Genomic DNA, 15,751 nt, shown 5'->3' on the forward strand with positions numbered 1-15,751 from the left:
TGTTCTTTTCCTGAGAGAAAGGGGGGAAAAGAGAAAGAGAGAGAACAAACCTAACTTGTCCTTCCAGTGAGAAATATTTCTGTCTTTCTATCAGGTTAGTGACTAATAGTGTTACCTTTATATATGTGTATGTGTGTACATTAATATATATGCACACACATACATATCCTTATATATCTATATACATATATGTGTATATATGTTTATGTAAAAAAAACAGTTAATCCTATAGCTTTATAAGGATAGGTGCTTCAGATAGTTGTCTATTTAAATGTTTTTCTGTTGCAGTTCCAACATTTTACTTGCTTATTAGTTAGCTGCCTTAGATCTGCTTATAGGTGACTATAGATATTTTAATACTCACTTTCTTTTAAAACTTTCCATTTTAGGTCCATATGTTGAAAAAGTCCAAGCAGAAACAGAAAAAAACTGGAAGCCTGAGAGAGATGAGAGTGGATAGCATGTCAGTCTCTGAAGGAGGACGCTAAGTGGAGACCTGTGCTCAGAAGTGATGCAGCACAGCTACTGTAGATAACCAAGATGGTTCAGTAAAACCAAGTGCAGACAACTAGTGAAGAGGGTTGCTTATGAGCGTGCCTTTCATTACATTTTGATAGTACTGGGTTCTACTTTATCTTTCAAAGATAGTGCCTCATTGTTACGAGTAACTATTATGTGCCACTTGTCTCATCTGAAATGTTTACTTTTGGTTGCTTTTCCATAAGCCATTTGCCAGTTTTTCGTGTATATAGAAACTGAGGCCAAACAGAGATTCCAAGATGCTGAGATTTCTGCATCTACCTTCACAAAGACTCTTCCCCTCCTCCCAGCTTTTTCTTAAAGAAAATCATTCCATATATAAACTTTGGTGCACTGTTCCATAAATGAAAATGTGTTCCTTTAAATCAATGCTCGCAGTAGCCTCCCAACCAAAAAAAGGCAAAGACATGAGCTGCTGAGAACTCCTTGCATCAGTCCAGATAGCACAGCTGAAACAGTACTACCGTAAAGAGAAAAATACAAAACAAAGGAGAGATGATTTCTATAAAAGGAGCCCCGTGCACTGGGAAGAGAGAAAATACTAGAACAGTTGAGTCAAAATATTTCAGAGAGTTTACTTCAACAGTATTTGGACAGTATGAATGAAGGGGAAACTGCTTGTAGAGCAAATTTTCAACTGCAGCTTAGTTTCTCCTATATTATTCAGCCAAAGCCTGTTTTAAAAGGCATTTGAATTTCAGCAGCTACCACTCTAATGTAAAAAAGGAACAAGAATACCTGAGGCAGTATTACATTATACTGATTTTTTTCTATCCTTGAAACCATTGTCTTTGACACCAGACTTTTCTTCTTGTCTTTACTTGTGCTGTTTCATTTTCATTAATTTGTCACAGTTGGACTGTTATTTAACAGCAAGCTCAAAGATTAAAAGAATCATCACTAATTAGGGTAAAAGAAATACCATTTAGTGTTCAACTTAATTAGCACAGTTATGTTAGAGCTGAACTGAAGTACAGCATAGCTTCGCTGAGGAGCCTTAGGAGGTGTTGAAGCCTGTAGTGTGCATGTAACATTCTGTAGGCTTCAGATAACTGGGAGTGCGATAGCCATCATGAAAACTCACTTATCTGGTCAGCCTTCTCAAGTCCTTGGTGGCTGTTATCAGGTGTGGGCCCAGGGACATGGTGACCATCTCTTCTCACTTGGATGAGTGTATGCTTTTCAGAGGCTGTTCCTCTGTCAGCTCCTATGAGACCAAGATCACCTCTCTGTGCTTACCCATTTGCTGAAGGTGTGAGGATCCAGTACTACTTTTACAGCTTCCTGCTAGGCACTGGAGCTAGAGCAGACATGCTGGTCCTGTCATACGCTACATCTATCTGCTGTCCATGGCCATAGTCGTGTTGGTCTTCACTCACATCTCTGCTGGTCTCATCTCACTGTGGTTCTCCAGTGACTGAACCTTTCACTTCAGGTCAACATCATACACAAGGGGCCCTCTGAGCCAGTTGTGGTGCAGGGGGCCTGCATGGTTTTGCCACTTGTATGTATCTGCTGCTTGGAGCTACTTCAGCCATGTTAGCCAGAGCCCACTTAGCTAGCCAATGGGCTTACTTGTCCTCTATTGCACGGTAGTAACTAATTCAGCTATGGATGGCATGAATTCATCACTCAAGTGGCAGCTTTAGGAGTGTTCCTCTGGCCAGTGTGTCTAGAAAAAGATCTCCAGCTGCTGCAGGGGACTTCACTGTAACTCTGAAATATGCAAAAGCCGTTTTGTGTTGGAGCCAAACTGTGCTGAGGCAGTTCTTGCTGGGTCTTGTTGATCAGTCTGTACTCTTAAGCACTGTGCCAGCTTCAGCAACATCTGATCGTTACCTGTGCTTTCTACTTTCCCATCATGTTGCAGATGGGGCTGTGAATGTGGGTGCTGCAAGACAGTCATTTATAGCAACAGAATGATACAGCTAAAGCTATAAACAGAGACAAAACAGCCATGCAAAAATGGCAGCTGCCTGCAGCCTCTCCTTCCTGTCCAGTGATTCCTTCTGTTCTTAGTGTTCTGGTAGAGATGCATTTGGAGGACTGACTCCTGTTTTCAATGAAGCCTCTTATTAATTGTTTAAATTGTTAATTTAATTTTAGGGATGTTCTTCAGGAACCACCGTGTGGACTGCAACTTACCTTTTTATTCAACATGCAAACTGGACTCATGCTATGAGGGAGATAGCGTGGATAGTACAGAGCTAAAATCCTTGTCTCCTGATCATTAAACACAGGGTTGTCTGCTTCAGAACCTGGGCAGGAGGGATCAGCTGGAGCTTTTATGGCATCCTGGTACCAGCATTACAAGTAGGAAGGGTAAAGTGTTGTATTTCAGGGTATGCCCTCTCAGGATGAAGCTCACAAATTAGAGAGGAAATCCAAAATAGATTGCTGCTTATGATTATCCAGAAAGCCAGAGAAACTGCTTTGTGTCCTCAGGGCAGCAGAAAGAATGCATGGTCTTCTTTCCAATTGCTGACTCAGTAATGGAGAGGAAAACTTGACTTTTTGTTACAGAAAACATGCGTAAGCTTTAAGCTTGCTGGTACTGACCATCTTCTGCAGCCCAAGTAAATAAACCTGTCTTAACTATTTTTCCAGACATATATAATCCTGCAGTATGCAGCTGACAGTGTTTCATGTTCTTGGCTCGTTAAGGGCCTGGCTGTCTCTCCCTGTTGCTCAGTATCTGTTATCTGAAATAACATTAAACTCTCAGGCCACAGTATTGTAATCGGAGGGCCCCCTACTGTAGCGTATCCTTCCATGGGGATTTTCCATCCCTGGAACACTGTACGAGCCTGTCTTGTGGTAGTGTCATGGTAGCAAGGCGACACAGAAGTATGAATGTGTTTCCTTGCAACTGCCAGAGGGGATCCTGATGGAGGACAGGAAGGCTTTGAGTTTTCTTTTTTCTTTCCCTTTTCTCTTTTTCCAGAAACTGACTCTCACATGTTGCTTGAGCAGATGAGTGCCACACTGGAACAAAACATATCTTAAGAAAAACACACTTGGCATTTAAGGTCCCTGTGCATCATAAAATTATTCTTAGTGTGTTTTGAAGACAAAAGAGATTCCTGGGTAATTGAGACAGGAAAGCTCTTGTAAAGCTTTTAAAAGGAGAAACTCGCTATTTAACCTCTCTATTGAGATGTTCCAGTTTCAGGTACTGTAAAGGCCAGTATATCAAGAATATTTTTTTTTTTTTGACATTTTCGTCACACTTAGTATCTGAGAAGGCCTAGTGTTTTCTTCCATACTATGTAAGACTTCCTTGAAGAGAGGAGATAACTCTTTGCAGAAACATTTTGACTTAGCCTTTACATTGAACAAAACAATGCGATATAATTTACATGATAGTGGGCAGATAAATGATTCTTGGCACCGAGTCTTCGAGTAACATTGTGTGAGAACCTAGTGGTCACATGGCCAAGTGCTTTAAATAATGCAGTAACAAAAGTGTTGGGGAAGAGGCTCTGTTCTATCAAGACACATGTTAAATCAACATCAGGCACACAGGACCAGGAACCGTAATCTATAGGCAGGGAGGAGATGCAGGCTCCTTGCTATCCTGAGCACACTCCTTCATCCTCTCTCCACTGCCCTGCCTTTTTACCTTGCCTATAAACCATGGCAGGCACAGATAGCACAGCTAGCATCTCTACTGCTGAGACACATGCTCCTGACCTTTTACTAGTGTCCTACTAGGCTTTGCCAGCATGGGGGAGAGAAGGGTCCTGAAAATCACGGTGCATTTCAAATACCCCACTATTGTAGATGAGAGAAGGTGGTCAGTTGATTAAAATCTGTTTCGATGGGTAAACACATTACCTCTGTCTTGAATTAGGAGAACCGAAATTCAAAAGCTCATCCCCGAGATATAGGTGCTACTTCAGAAAATTTGCTGCTTTTCCACCATGGCTTTTACACTCAATTTGTGTAGTTTAAACTGCTGATGTTTTCATTGCATTGATTTTTAAATGAAACAGTGTTATTTTGCCAAAAACTTTATATGTGTGTACATAGATGTGTATACATACCTATGCACACACCCTTTAAAAATAGGACTTACTGTATTTCCTTTCACAGTGCCTGCTTGTACAGCTGTTGCTGTGTTACAACATTCTGATAGCACTCACTTCTGGATCTTTCTCTCACCAGTTTTGGACAGGAGGCAGAGCTTGCTTTCTTACTGGTCCCACTGAAGTTCCCAGCACATACTTCTAATGGACATGTGCTTTCCAGCAAGACATGATGGCAATATAGTGAAAGCACAGCTGTGTTTAGAGTACAGTCTCTGCACATGTAGAGTTTGAGCTCCTCTTGCTCTTTCTAGATTTTAATCAAGTCTCTGTGTGTCTAAAATCAATGGCAATGGGTATTGTAGCATTTTAAAAACTAGAAGAAGCTGTAGCATAGTCCACTGCAAGACTTAAATAAGGAACAAAACTAAATGAACTGTTATAGACAATTGTTCATTAATCTTCACAGTTACGCCCTTACAAGTATTGTACAGATTGTGTTTCTTTAAAGAGCAAATAATGTACTTGTTTCGAATATCAGTTGCTTGGAATCGCTAAGCATTTATGCATGCACGTTAGTCTGCAGCAGTCTGTTGGCATATAAATGTGTCATTATCAAATGAAGCCACATTTTGTGGGAGGAGAAGGTAAGAGGAGCTGTTGTGACACGTAAAAGGGACTTACGTTGAAGACACAACAGATGTAGCTGCATAGGTATTTCATAACGTACTGACTGTGTGAGCAGGTATGCCCTGTGTTGCATGGCTGCCGGTCCATACTCCAGAACTGAAACTGAGGGTGTGTTGGAGTTGCGCACTTGAGAGACCTGGCAGTAGATTATTCTTTCAGTCTGCGCCTCATACCTCTTCCTTACGACCTTCATAGTAACTGTGCATTTTCCTCTTCTGCTAGGCTGTCTTCCTGACCTTTGGGCCCAGCCTTTATGCTGAAACTGGTAACAAAGGCACGAGTATGTGGTGGTGAACGTGTGTGGAGAGCGGGGGAATGGAGATCCTGCTCTAAAACACCGCTCTGGCTAGTGGGCTTAGACTGTTCATCAGTTTCTACTTCAGCTTCTACTTCAGCCATTTAATAGCTGTGCAGCAAAGACTCAGCAACTACTGAACTACCTTGGATTCATGGTGACAGCGTTGCCTCATTTTCAGGCTTTGATCTTATATGCACGAGTGCATGTATCACTTCATACACTTTTTGCACTTAACAGAAAATAAAGGTTAGATAGTCTTAGGGTGTGGCAAAATTGCAATGTTTGTACTTTTTTGTAAATATGGGGATGATTCTACAGATACAAAGATGCACTTTCAGGTAACGATGAAAACAAGTTTGTAGAATGCAGTCATTTAGGAGTTTTCTCTGACTGCAGCGTTCCTTGATCCCCATCCATCTCTAATACTGTGTTCTCCTTGAAAGCCTGCTTGGGAATGAGAGATGGTATCTTCCTCCCATCGCAGTATGTATTTATAGCTGACTGACTGAAAGTTCATATATATTTTTAAACAATTACAAATTGGCTGCTATTCTAAGATTTAGGTTTATTAGACTGATTTTGTAATGCATAAAAGTAATGTTAAAGTTTTATTTATAATGTCAACATTTACTGATTTGACACTTGGCTTCTAGGAGAGATCCAGCTCAAAGCCTTGGTTCCTTTTGCTATTTAATGTATTTTTTTTAACAGTATAGCCATTGTATGTGTAGAATGCAGTGAAATGAATGCAAATTACTAATCTTAACCTGCAGTTAGACCAGCAGTTTCAATGTTTACAGGACAGTGACTATTGATTGTAAACCCATACATGTTGGTTGAAACAGTGCACTCTTTCTGTGTTTTGGAAGCGTTGTTTCTGCTTCCTATGACAATTAATGAAATAGTTGCCTTCTGGTTTAGATTCCTGGTTATGTCCCTTCAGAGAGATTTAAATGCAGATTATGACTTTTCTGCCATGGACTCATAGGACAGAATTCCTACTGATAAAAGTGTTGTATTGAACATGTTTTCCGAAAGATTGACTTTATTTTTTGTGAAGATAATTTACGAGAATGTTTTATAGACAGATCAGAGTTGTTGAAAAAGTTGGTCTGAGGTCTTGAAATAAATGTGTGTAGATTATTAAAGATGTATCCCAAAGCAAAGTATTTTTTAATAGGGCACTGTTACTGGTGTAGTTATGCCTCTGAGCTCTCCCAGAAACACACCCATTTAACGTGTCACTGTGGACAGCCCAAGTGTGTTATTTAGGAGACAACTTGATTTCAGAAGATGTGGCTTCATTTATATTGTGCGTATCCCATATTACACTTCTGGCGGCAACTCCTAATATAAACATCAGCTGCAGAAGGCAGAACTTTTCGCCCGTACAGATCACTGCAGGTTAAGGAGCAGAGAGCCCGCCCTTGTGCTTGACTGCAGGAACGTTACACATCTGGTGACTGTTGGGCTCTTACAGTCCTCTCTCACTGTCCACAGGGTGTGCCTCACGTTAGTCCTTTTCCTTTCTGAAGGAAGGAAGGCGCAAATCGACATGTGCCTGTGTCCAACAGTTAACAGCTTGCCTCACCATGGCATCCCTTTCTTTGTGCTGCTGATCTTGCCAAATTGGGTAGCAAGAGGTGCTTGAAGAGTTACTGAGTATTTATTGTGTAATTTTAGGTGCTTATAAAGCCTTCACTGCTATTTTAAAGCAAAATTATGGGGATCTGTAGCATAGCAATAGCTGTATAACTCCAGCTTTCTGAACATGCCAAAAGCAAGTTACCCTTGGGATAGTTTAACTAGCAATGGTGTAGATAGTAGCAATCAATACCTTGAAGCTGCAAGTTCTGATTATTGGAAGGGAGCATCTCTGCTTTGAATGCAAAGCATCACAGAGTTGGTAATTCGTTATAGATTTCAGCGTCCCTCCTACTTATGAACAACATCTTAACTCTTCTCAAACTATGGCTTAACTATTGCTTAAATAACTGTTTTTTTCACCTCTGGTTATTTAAATCATCCAACTTCAAGGAGTTTTATGAATGCTATTTTAATACCAAGATACTCTAACATGTCTTTTAGCATTTCTTGTGAATGTTCTCATACATTGGTAATAAATCATCTTGGTGCAACAAGCTAAGGTAAGCAGACCATTGAACGGTTTAGTTATTGTCTAGTGCTTATTCTTTGTGCATCTGCCTAATAATTCTCAGAAAAAAAAGCCTAAGTATAAGCATTAAAGTGCTTGAAAACTGTTTCCACATTGTGTGCCTCAAACCAGTAACGCATTATCACACGTTTACTTGTGGATTGGTCTCAGAAACAGGCTTTTAATGATGTAACTTGTTTTTCAGTGTCTGCCTTGCAAATGAGACATGTCGCTATGCTGTGGTAACTTGTCTACAAATAACATACCTAGTGTACAAATTGGTTTAAAAAAAAAGTAATTTATAAAAGATGGACTTTTCTCTTATATTTAAACATCTGTTTGTCCTTGGGTTACGTTCTTAGAACAATTCTGTATATATTTTGCAATATGTTTCGTGTTTGATTGTACATTTTGCACTGATTTGAAATTCTGTATTCTAAGTATTATTTACAAGTTCCAGAGATCTGTAACTAGAATTTGTGAAAAATACAACATCTCTTCTACCCTGGATGTTTGTGGAATAGTCATGCTTTAAAAACAGTGAAATACACTTATGCAGAGACAAACATACTTTGTTTTAGCTGGGCACTACTTTTATAGGTATTCTGCAGCCTTGCTGTTTGAGATTGGGTCATGCTCCATGAGAGGGTGACTGTGTTGTAGCAGTGTTACTTCATAGGTTTTAGTTTCTAAGGTGACGCCTACACACTCAGTTTGAGGCCTGCAACATTCAAGCACTTCTAGAACCCTTATTTCTGTGGGCAGCACTTACTGTAACTGGTAAAATCTTTCTGTGATAGCACCCTAGTGTGTTAAGCGTTTTTGTTTTGTGAGTTACTTTAATGATGATCCAGATTTTCCAAGGTAGTTTTGTACAATTGCTTGCCCTATTTGCACTGCCCTAGAAACATATGACCTGGTGTTTTCAGGCTGTGGGAACAGCCCCATGCGTAGCCCCATTGTGCTTGGCTTGGGTGAGCAGTGGTGGACCTGGGCTGCACAACCCAAGGACCAGACCCCATGGACCTTGGCTTGGAGGGAGTCAGCTGGGGCAAGAGGAAGGGCTGTCCAGGAGCAGAGGCCCCGATGGAAACTCTGCCTCACTGCGGGTGGACAGCCCGCCCCTCCCTGGAGGTCAAGACCTATCAGCTCCTGGCCTGCCTTTCATGGCTGATGGGGTCCATCAGCTTGACACCTCCACTAAGGATGTCGCTGCTGCAGTAACCCTTCCTCTGGCATGGAGCAATTGTTTCTCTCCACTCTGTTCAACAATGGATTGCAGAACAGGGGAGAGCTTGTTTTTGCCCTAGCATCTCGGGGTGAACCTTATTGTTCCTTGCTGGGCTGCAAGTCAACAAGCTCTGAAGCAGCTAAAACCACATTTAAAAAAACATACATAGAAAAACTCAGATCTGGACTACTGTTCTGGGAAGAGAGGGGAAGCAAACAAAATACTGACTTTCCTATAGAGGGGAAAAAAAACCACAAAACACCCAAACCTGAAGTGTTCATGATTTAACCAAGCTTTATGCCTGCTAGCTTGCCTTAAAAATGGAAGAAAAATTGCCCTTTCTCTGTTAACTGGGGAAAGCGAAGTAGTGTTACTCTTTCTTCAGGTCCTAGCAGTGTTGTGGCACACTGAAACATACTGTTCTTCACATTGTTGCACTTCTTTTCAACTTTTACACATTGCAACCCAGCAACTATTTCAAATATGCAATTACAGGAGCCAGCCAGGCTGTCCAGTGAGTAAAACACATGCACCTGAAGGACTTGGGAAATCTCTGTGGGTGCTGAATGTGGTGAAGTCCTTCCAAATGCTGCAGGTGGGCTTGTGATACACCGTTGTGAGACAACAGCATGCAGTGAGCTGGATGAACTTTGTTTTTCAGGAGACATGACCAAAAAATTCATCATCATACATAGTCCTGAAAAAGAAAGTATGATCTAATTCTCCAGTAACTGAAAAGAAGCAGGCAGTGATGAAACTATGATCCTCCTTCTTAGCAGAGCACTGCTAAGAGGCTCTGGCATCACACCTGACAGACATCTCCTCGAAGCTGTGGGCATGGCACCCTAACACGCCCACGGGGAGGCAGCCAGCAGACATATGCTGTGGCACAGGTGCCATGTGAGGCTTCTTGTAAAGTTGCTTGGTGAGCGTAAAGGCACATCCTCAGTCCTACCCGTGTGCAGGGAGGCCTCAAAACCTTTATCCAAGCCTAAATGAGAGTGCTCTGACTGCCAAAGGGAAAGAGGAAAAGAAAGAAAGCAATGCAAGTGGAAGAGCTTCCTAGCTGGGGCTCCAGATGACCCAGAAATTCACTGTTGGAGGGATCCAGAGGGTTGCACCCCATGTTTAAGTGCATGAAATACACCTGAAGTGGCCTGTGGGCAGAAAAGGTACCAGGTCACGTTATCTGCCATTTTGGGGTGAGGCACCATAGGCTTCAGTGGAGGATTAATATTTACACAATTCAATACGCATCCAGGAACTCTGGTGCTTCCAAGATGCCATGATGTTCTGCCTATATCAATGATGATCTGCCAGTGAATTTTACCCCTGTCCTCCTCTGAGCTGGGAGAACAGCAAGGATCTGGTTTGCAGGCAGAGTGGACGATTTCCAGCAGTCCCTCCCTTCCTGCTCATGTAAGGTTGTGCCTTGCAATCTGGTCATGCCACACTCCCATCAAGGGGAACTGGTGTCTGAGAATGGGAAAGATGGTTTGGCCGTGATAAATCCCATGGTTTGACTTCCAAGTGGATTTAATCACCAGTTAGACAAATACACTTTGAAGTACAGCTAAGCAAAAAACTTTCAGACAAATTTAAGTCAGAAGGAAATTGAATTGAAGGGCAGCTGGAGCCATTTTGGACATCAAATTGATCATCAGATGACAGCTTTGGCCCCTGAAAACGGATGCTTTCTTGTTGCGGACCATTGGTGGACTGTAGCACATGGGGATTCCTCCTGCTGGGGCTGAATGACCAAATGCTGGAATGCATGGCGGCGGTGGCTGCATTTTCTCATTCCCAGGACCAGCCTGTTGCAAATGGATCAACACAGACATCGAGCAATGCCTTTGCAGGCACCCACATACAGGCAAGCAGCATCAACATGAATAATACAAATGGGCCAACCCTGTGCCTTCTCACCAACTAATTGGGCTCAAAGTTCACTCTCTCTCTCTCTCCCTCTCCGCCCCCCCCCCCCCCCCCCCCCCCCGGCCTCTCTCGTAGCTGGTACTATACACTTGGCCTATCCAGAAACTGGCTCTCACACCTCTTAACCAAGAAATCCAGCTTAAAAGTCTGCTAGGGTATCACAGAGAGAGAGAGGAAAAACGACGATAACAACAAAATAGTTATAGACAGAGTTTAATAAGGAGGTAGAACAGCCTGCAAGGATGAGGCACAGTCTGGCCAGACAAGTGCTCTGACCAGGAGGCTGCTGACTTAACATGGGGCCCTTGTAATAAGAGGGGGGTCAGGGCGGGCGTCAGAAAACACACCCAGAGAAACTGCACACAGACAACACCTCACCCCAGACAGGGAAATGGAGCAGGGACAAGCTCTGTCGCCTTCAGGGCTTTCCTCAGCCAACCTGTGCTGTGAATGCTCAGCCACGATCACAGGCACAGGCTGGCACCGCTGCTGGAACAGTGCCCCCAAGTCTGTGCTGGCCACCTATGAGGCTGGTGTGAGCCCAGGATTTCTGGGGACGCTGCTTACACCTCCGCTCATTTGCACACTGTTTTGAGGTCAGGACCTCCCTGCAATTCCCAAAGCACGAGCAACTACAGCAGCTCCGGGGGCACAAAACATCCCCAGCAGCAAGGACATCAGCCATGGATCTTGACAGTCCTGCTTCAAACTGGCCAAGTTGAAACAAATCAGTCACATGAGCCACTACACAACCTTGCATTGAAGGTCCTGTTCCCACGTCTCTGACACAAAAGCATGGCTTGCTGTCCTCTCCTCTGCTGCAGCAGCCTCCTCAACAAAACATGGAGCAGAGCTGGTAGCAAGTCTCCTATGACTCTCAGTCTCATAAGCCACAGTGCCCACAGCTGCACCCCAACACTTCCTGAACAAAACTTCTGGATGCTGAGGGGGTTGTCTGACAGAGTCTCAGCACATCTGCAACAAAGGTGTGGAAACAGATTTCACCTAGGAGATGCCAGAACTGAAGAGCCTCCATCAGCCCTGTGACAGGAGAGGAGACTGCTTCAGTCGACTGGGAGACGCTTTTTTCTTCTGCACTCTTCCACCTCAGCTTCCCAACCTTTTGCTCCTGCTTGTACCTCCATCCTCCTCCTAACTCCTTATCAGCCATCTCCTTCCCATGGCTCGTCGTCACTCCTATGTCACTGCTCTGTACAATGGCTTGCCATATTTGCTCTCCTCTAGAAACATTTAAAATTTTTTTCAGGCTTCTTTGGATTATAAGTGAACATTGTGTGGATTTTTTTTCAATCTCTTTAAATTTGTAACTGTGGTGTGTCAGCAGTTCTGGTCATAAACTTTAAACTGCAGCCTGAGGTTTAAACTGCAGCCTATCCAAAGTCTCAGTTGTATCTGCCTGTTGGAGCGAGCTGCTTTAGTTTCTGTTAGTTATAAATATCCTCCCAGGTGTCTGCCAAGTTTTGTGCCAAGTGTTGGCACAAAACAAAGCAGTGTCATTAAAGTACCATGCAACTAAAACAGGGACCTTAGTTCTAAAAGGCCATTTGCTGCTGGGCACAGCTTTATGATTTTGCTGTCTAGTTAACTGTACTCACTGTTAAACTGGAGGTTGCTGCCCCCTTGCTTTCTGACTGAGGATAGCAAAACCCTCCACTGAATTAGGAAAGGTGTTCTGGAACCCCTGCCCAGCCACTGGATGTGCTATTGCTGCAGGTTAAAAATTATTGTAAGAGAAATGGTGTACTGTAGTTACACAAAGAAGCTTATGCTATAACTGTTTGGTTCATAGATAAAAAAAGCTTGCTCCGTTTTATTAAAGTCATCCTCCTCTGAGATTATCAACAATTTGGGGAGGAAAAAAAATGCAGTAAGGTGGGATGCTGAGGGCACAGGTTTCTGAGGCTGCTCTCCCAATGTCTCCAGAGCTTCCTCTGATGGTCCCTCACGCTGTCTTCTCCATGGTGCCTGTCTCCATCCCCACCATGGGGTGCTTCCCTGCCCCAGGACATGTCATTGAACCCAGACACACGCTGCCTGTGCTGGGAGCAGCGGTGGTGCCATGCCATGCTGCTGTGTGGAGGCAGAGGGCTGGCCAGTTTCTTCTGATCCCACCCCAAGAAGAAAGTGGGTGCTAGGGCTGCACCTTGGTGGAGACAGAAAGCTGAGACTTTTCCTGCAGTAGTGTCCCCAGAGGCTCCTGCTTTGTCCTGCCCCTGCCAAGGACTGTTGCTGCTGAGGAGTGCGTCACTGGCAGGTCTTGCTGGGTCTCGTCGGGCAGCAAGGTTGTCCAACCCCCGTCATGCAGCACTGCTGGGAGGAGAGGCAGGAAGGTGTGGGGTGCTGCTCTGCAGACGCCATTCCCCTCTGGAGGGGGGCATGCATGCTGGGGAAGCATTGGCAAACTGTGCCCTAGGGTGGCCCACCTGTCCCCAGTGGCCCCACAGAGGAAAAGCACAAGGGACCTAGTCCCCTGTGGTGGAAAATGTGGCATGGGGAGTTTGGCTCTCTGAAACCTGCCTGCAAAGGGACGCAGAGCAGCCCAAGGCATGGTCCAGCAGCCAGGCCCCATGGTGTTGGGCTTGGGGTGAGCTGGGGGAACAATGTCTCACACAGCCAGTGGGGGCCAGACCCAGCAGTGCCCAGTACAGGGAGGTCATGGCGTTTCACAGCATGAGGGCCAAGCCCCAGCACTCAGTAGTGGGGAACAAAGCCTGGCACTGCTCCAGGGCTACGTCCTAGGGTGCTGCCTTGGTGGCAAAGGTCTGCCTGCCTTCAACAGTAGGACTTATGGCTCTCCTATTCAAGTAGGAGCCTGAAATTCACAGCCCAGCATGGCTAAAAGCCAGGCCTCATGGCACTCTGCACAGGGGCACGGTGGTGGACAGTGGTGGCACGACCCCAAGCCAGACACCATGGGCCTTGCCTTGGAGGGAGGTGGGGAGCAAAGCCCTCAACAGCCCGAGGGCCGGGCCCCTGGGTGCACAGGCACAAGGAAGTTGGTGGGGCAAGGGCCTGCATGGTCTGAAGACTTGGTCCCACCGTGCTTGGCTCAAGAGGGACCTGAGGTGGAAGGACCTGCAGAACAAATCTCTCCTGCACAGCTGGACAGCTTGGCCCTTCTCTCCTCTGCTGCAGCAGCCTCCTCGACAAAACGGGGAGCAGAGCTGCTGACACGTTTCTCCACTGCGGCTCCACCCAGCTCGCTCAGGAGCAGAACAACAGGGGTTAGCTCAGTCCACACTCATGTCGTTAGGAGCTGTGGTGCAGACAGAGGCCCATCTGGAGTCTCCCTGCTCCTGCTGGGGCCCCGGCCACACTCCCCTCACCTGCCGCATGCAGCACGGCTCTCTTCCCTGGCCTCTACCTCCAAACCCTCCACTCCTCACACGGCCGCTGCCAGCTCCTCCGGCTTCCTCGCCGCTCCTGCCACCGCTCTCCCTCGCTCACCTCAGCTTCACAGCCTCTGGCTCCTGCCGCCATCACCACCCGCCTCTTAATTCCTCCAAATTTCTGCCTGGGCACCTCCAAACAGCTGCTGCTACGGCCACGGCCCAACTGCCCACGGACACAAGGAGTGTCTCCTGCCCTCGGGAGGAGCCCTGCCGCAGACCAAAGCCCCAGCAGATCCACCCGGCAGCCCCAAGGCTGCCTCCCCCTCCCCGGGGCACCGGCCCACTCCACCAGCACAGCGGGGAACTTCCCAAAAAGCACGACCAGCAGAGCACTGCCATAGCGAAGAGCCCTTTGCGGAGCAGCAGGAAGGTTACGAGGCAGTGCTATCAGCCGTCAGTAAAACGCTACGTGCTCAGGCACAAAAGCTGAAGCGGCTGCTGCTCTCACAAGCGCTCTGAGCACATCCTCATCTCCCCCGCTGGCACCCAGACCCCTGACGCACACGGGACTCACGCAGGCGAGTGGGGCAGGACGCGCCTGCTTTCTGTGGGTCTTCCAGAAAGAGCAGGCACCACGGCAGGATTACAGGATTAAGCTGTCACTCTGCTCTGTGCCCTTCACAGCTACGCCGCCGTGGAAGCGGCACACCGCTGCCGTTTCCATTCAATGCAAGGCTGACTTCTAACCCATCCTGGTGACCTGCAGAGGATTACCGCCACAATCCCAGCTCCAGCGGACTTAGCGCAGCCACAATGAGAGAACAGCAAACACTTTCTCGCCACCATCAGCTGATGGCCCAGGGCAGCCGAAAACAACACAGAAAGAGAAATGATGGGGCAGCAGTTGGGTAAGCCGCCTGGATTAGAGAGGCTCAAAGTGGGCTGAAAACCAGCATGTACCGCTAACCCAGCAAAACTGCAGCTCCAGCCCTCGTCTCAGTTCACCCAAACACGGTCGAGCAGCTGCTGGGTGCGAGCACGCCGAGAAGGGCCACAAACACTAATGCTGCAACGGAGAAGTCAGGCAAGAGGTAAAGAGCAGCCACCTGCAGACAGCCATGACCCTGAACACGCAGCATCGCCTGTCACCTACACACAAACCTCCTCCTGCTTTCTATCGCGCTGGCCGCAACAGCTCTCTCCTGGGCCTGGGAAACAGCGACATCCCCACACACCCTTGGTGTGACACCTTTGGCCAGATTTCTCCCCAGAAGGCATGGGAGCAGGCCAAGAGCATGGGGTAACTGCGGCAGCATCCAAAAAGGCAAAGGGTCACCCGTCTCCCTCCTGGGTACCAACCCACATTCAAACTTCATCTTCTGCAAGGGCGGGAGCCTGGACTCCCACGTCCCAAAACGCACTGCTGGCACGGCAGCATCCAAGGGCCCACCACACTTCATTTCACCTCGCTCACGCGCGCGCACACACACACACGTGCACACACTGACCTGTTTACCACAG

At 46.2% G+C, this 15,751-nt stretch overlaps 1 protein-coding gene across 1 annotated transcript in view; it reads left to right on the plus strand.

Moving 5' to 3' along the window:
• Positions 1-8,213, plus strand: part of DGKQ (diacylglycerol kinase theta) — a 100,892-nt gene extending 92,679 nt beyond the window's left edge. Inside the window, exon 23 of the mRNA XM_076362166.1 lies at positions 390-8,213. Within this exon, the coding sequence (XP_076218281.1) occupies positions 390-488 (99 nt within the window). The 3' untranslated portion in view covers positions 489-8,213. The remainder of the gene's footprint in view (positions 1-389) is intronic.
• Positions 8,214-15,751: the final 7,538 nt, after the last annotated feature.

The sequence above is a fragment of the Aptenodytes patagonicus genome, chromosome Z, assembly GCF_965638725.1.
Source record: "Aptenodytes patagonicus chromosome Z, bAptPat1.pri.cur, whole genome shotgun sequence".
Classification (NCBI taxonomy): Eukaryota; Metazoa; Chordata; class Aves; order Sphenisciformes; family Spheniscidae; genus Aptenodytes; species Aptenodytes patagonicus.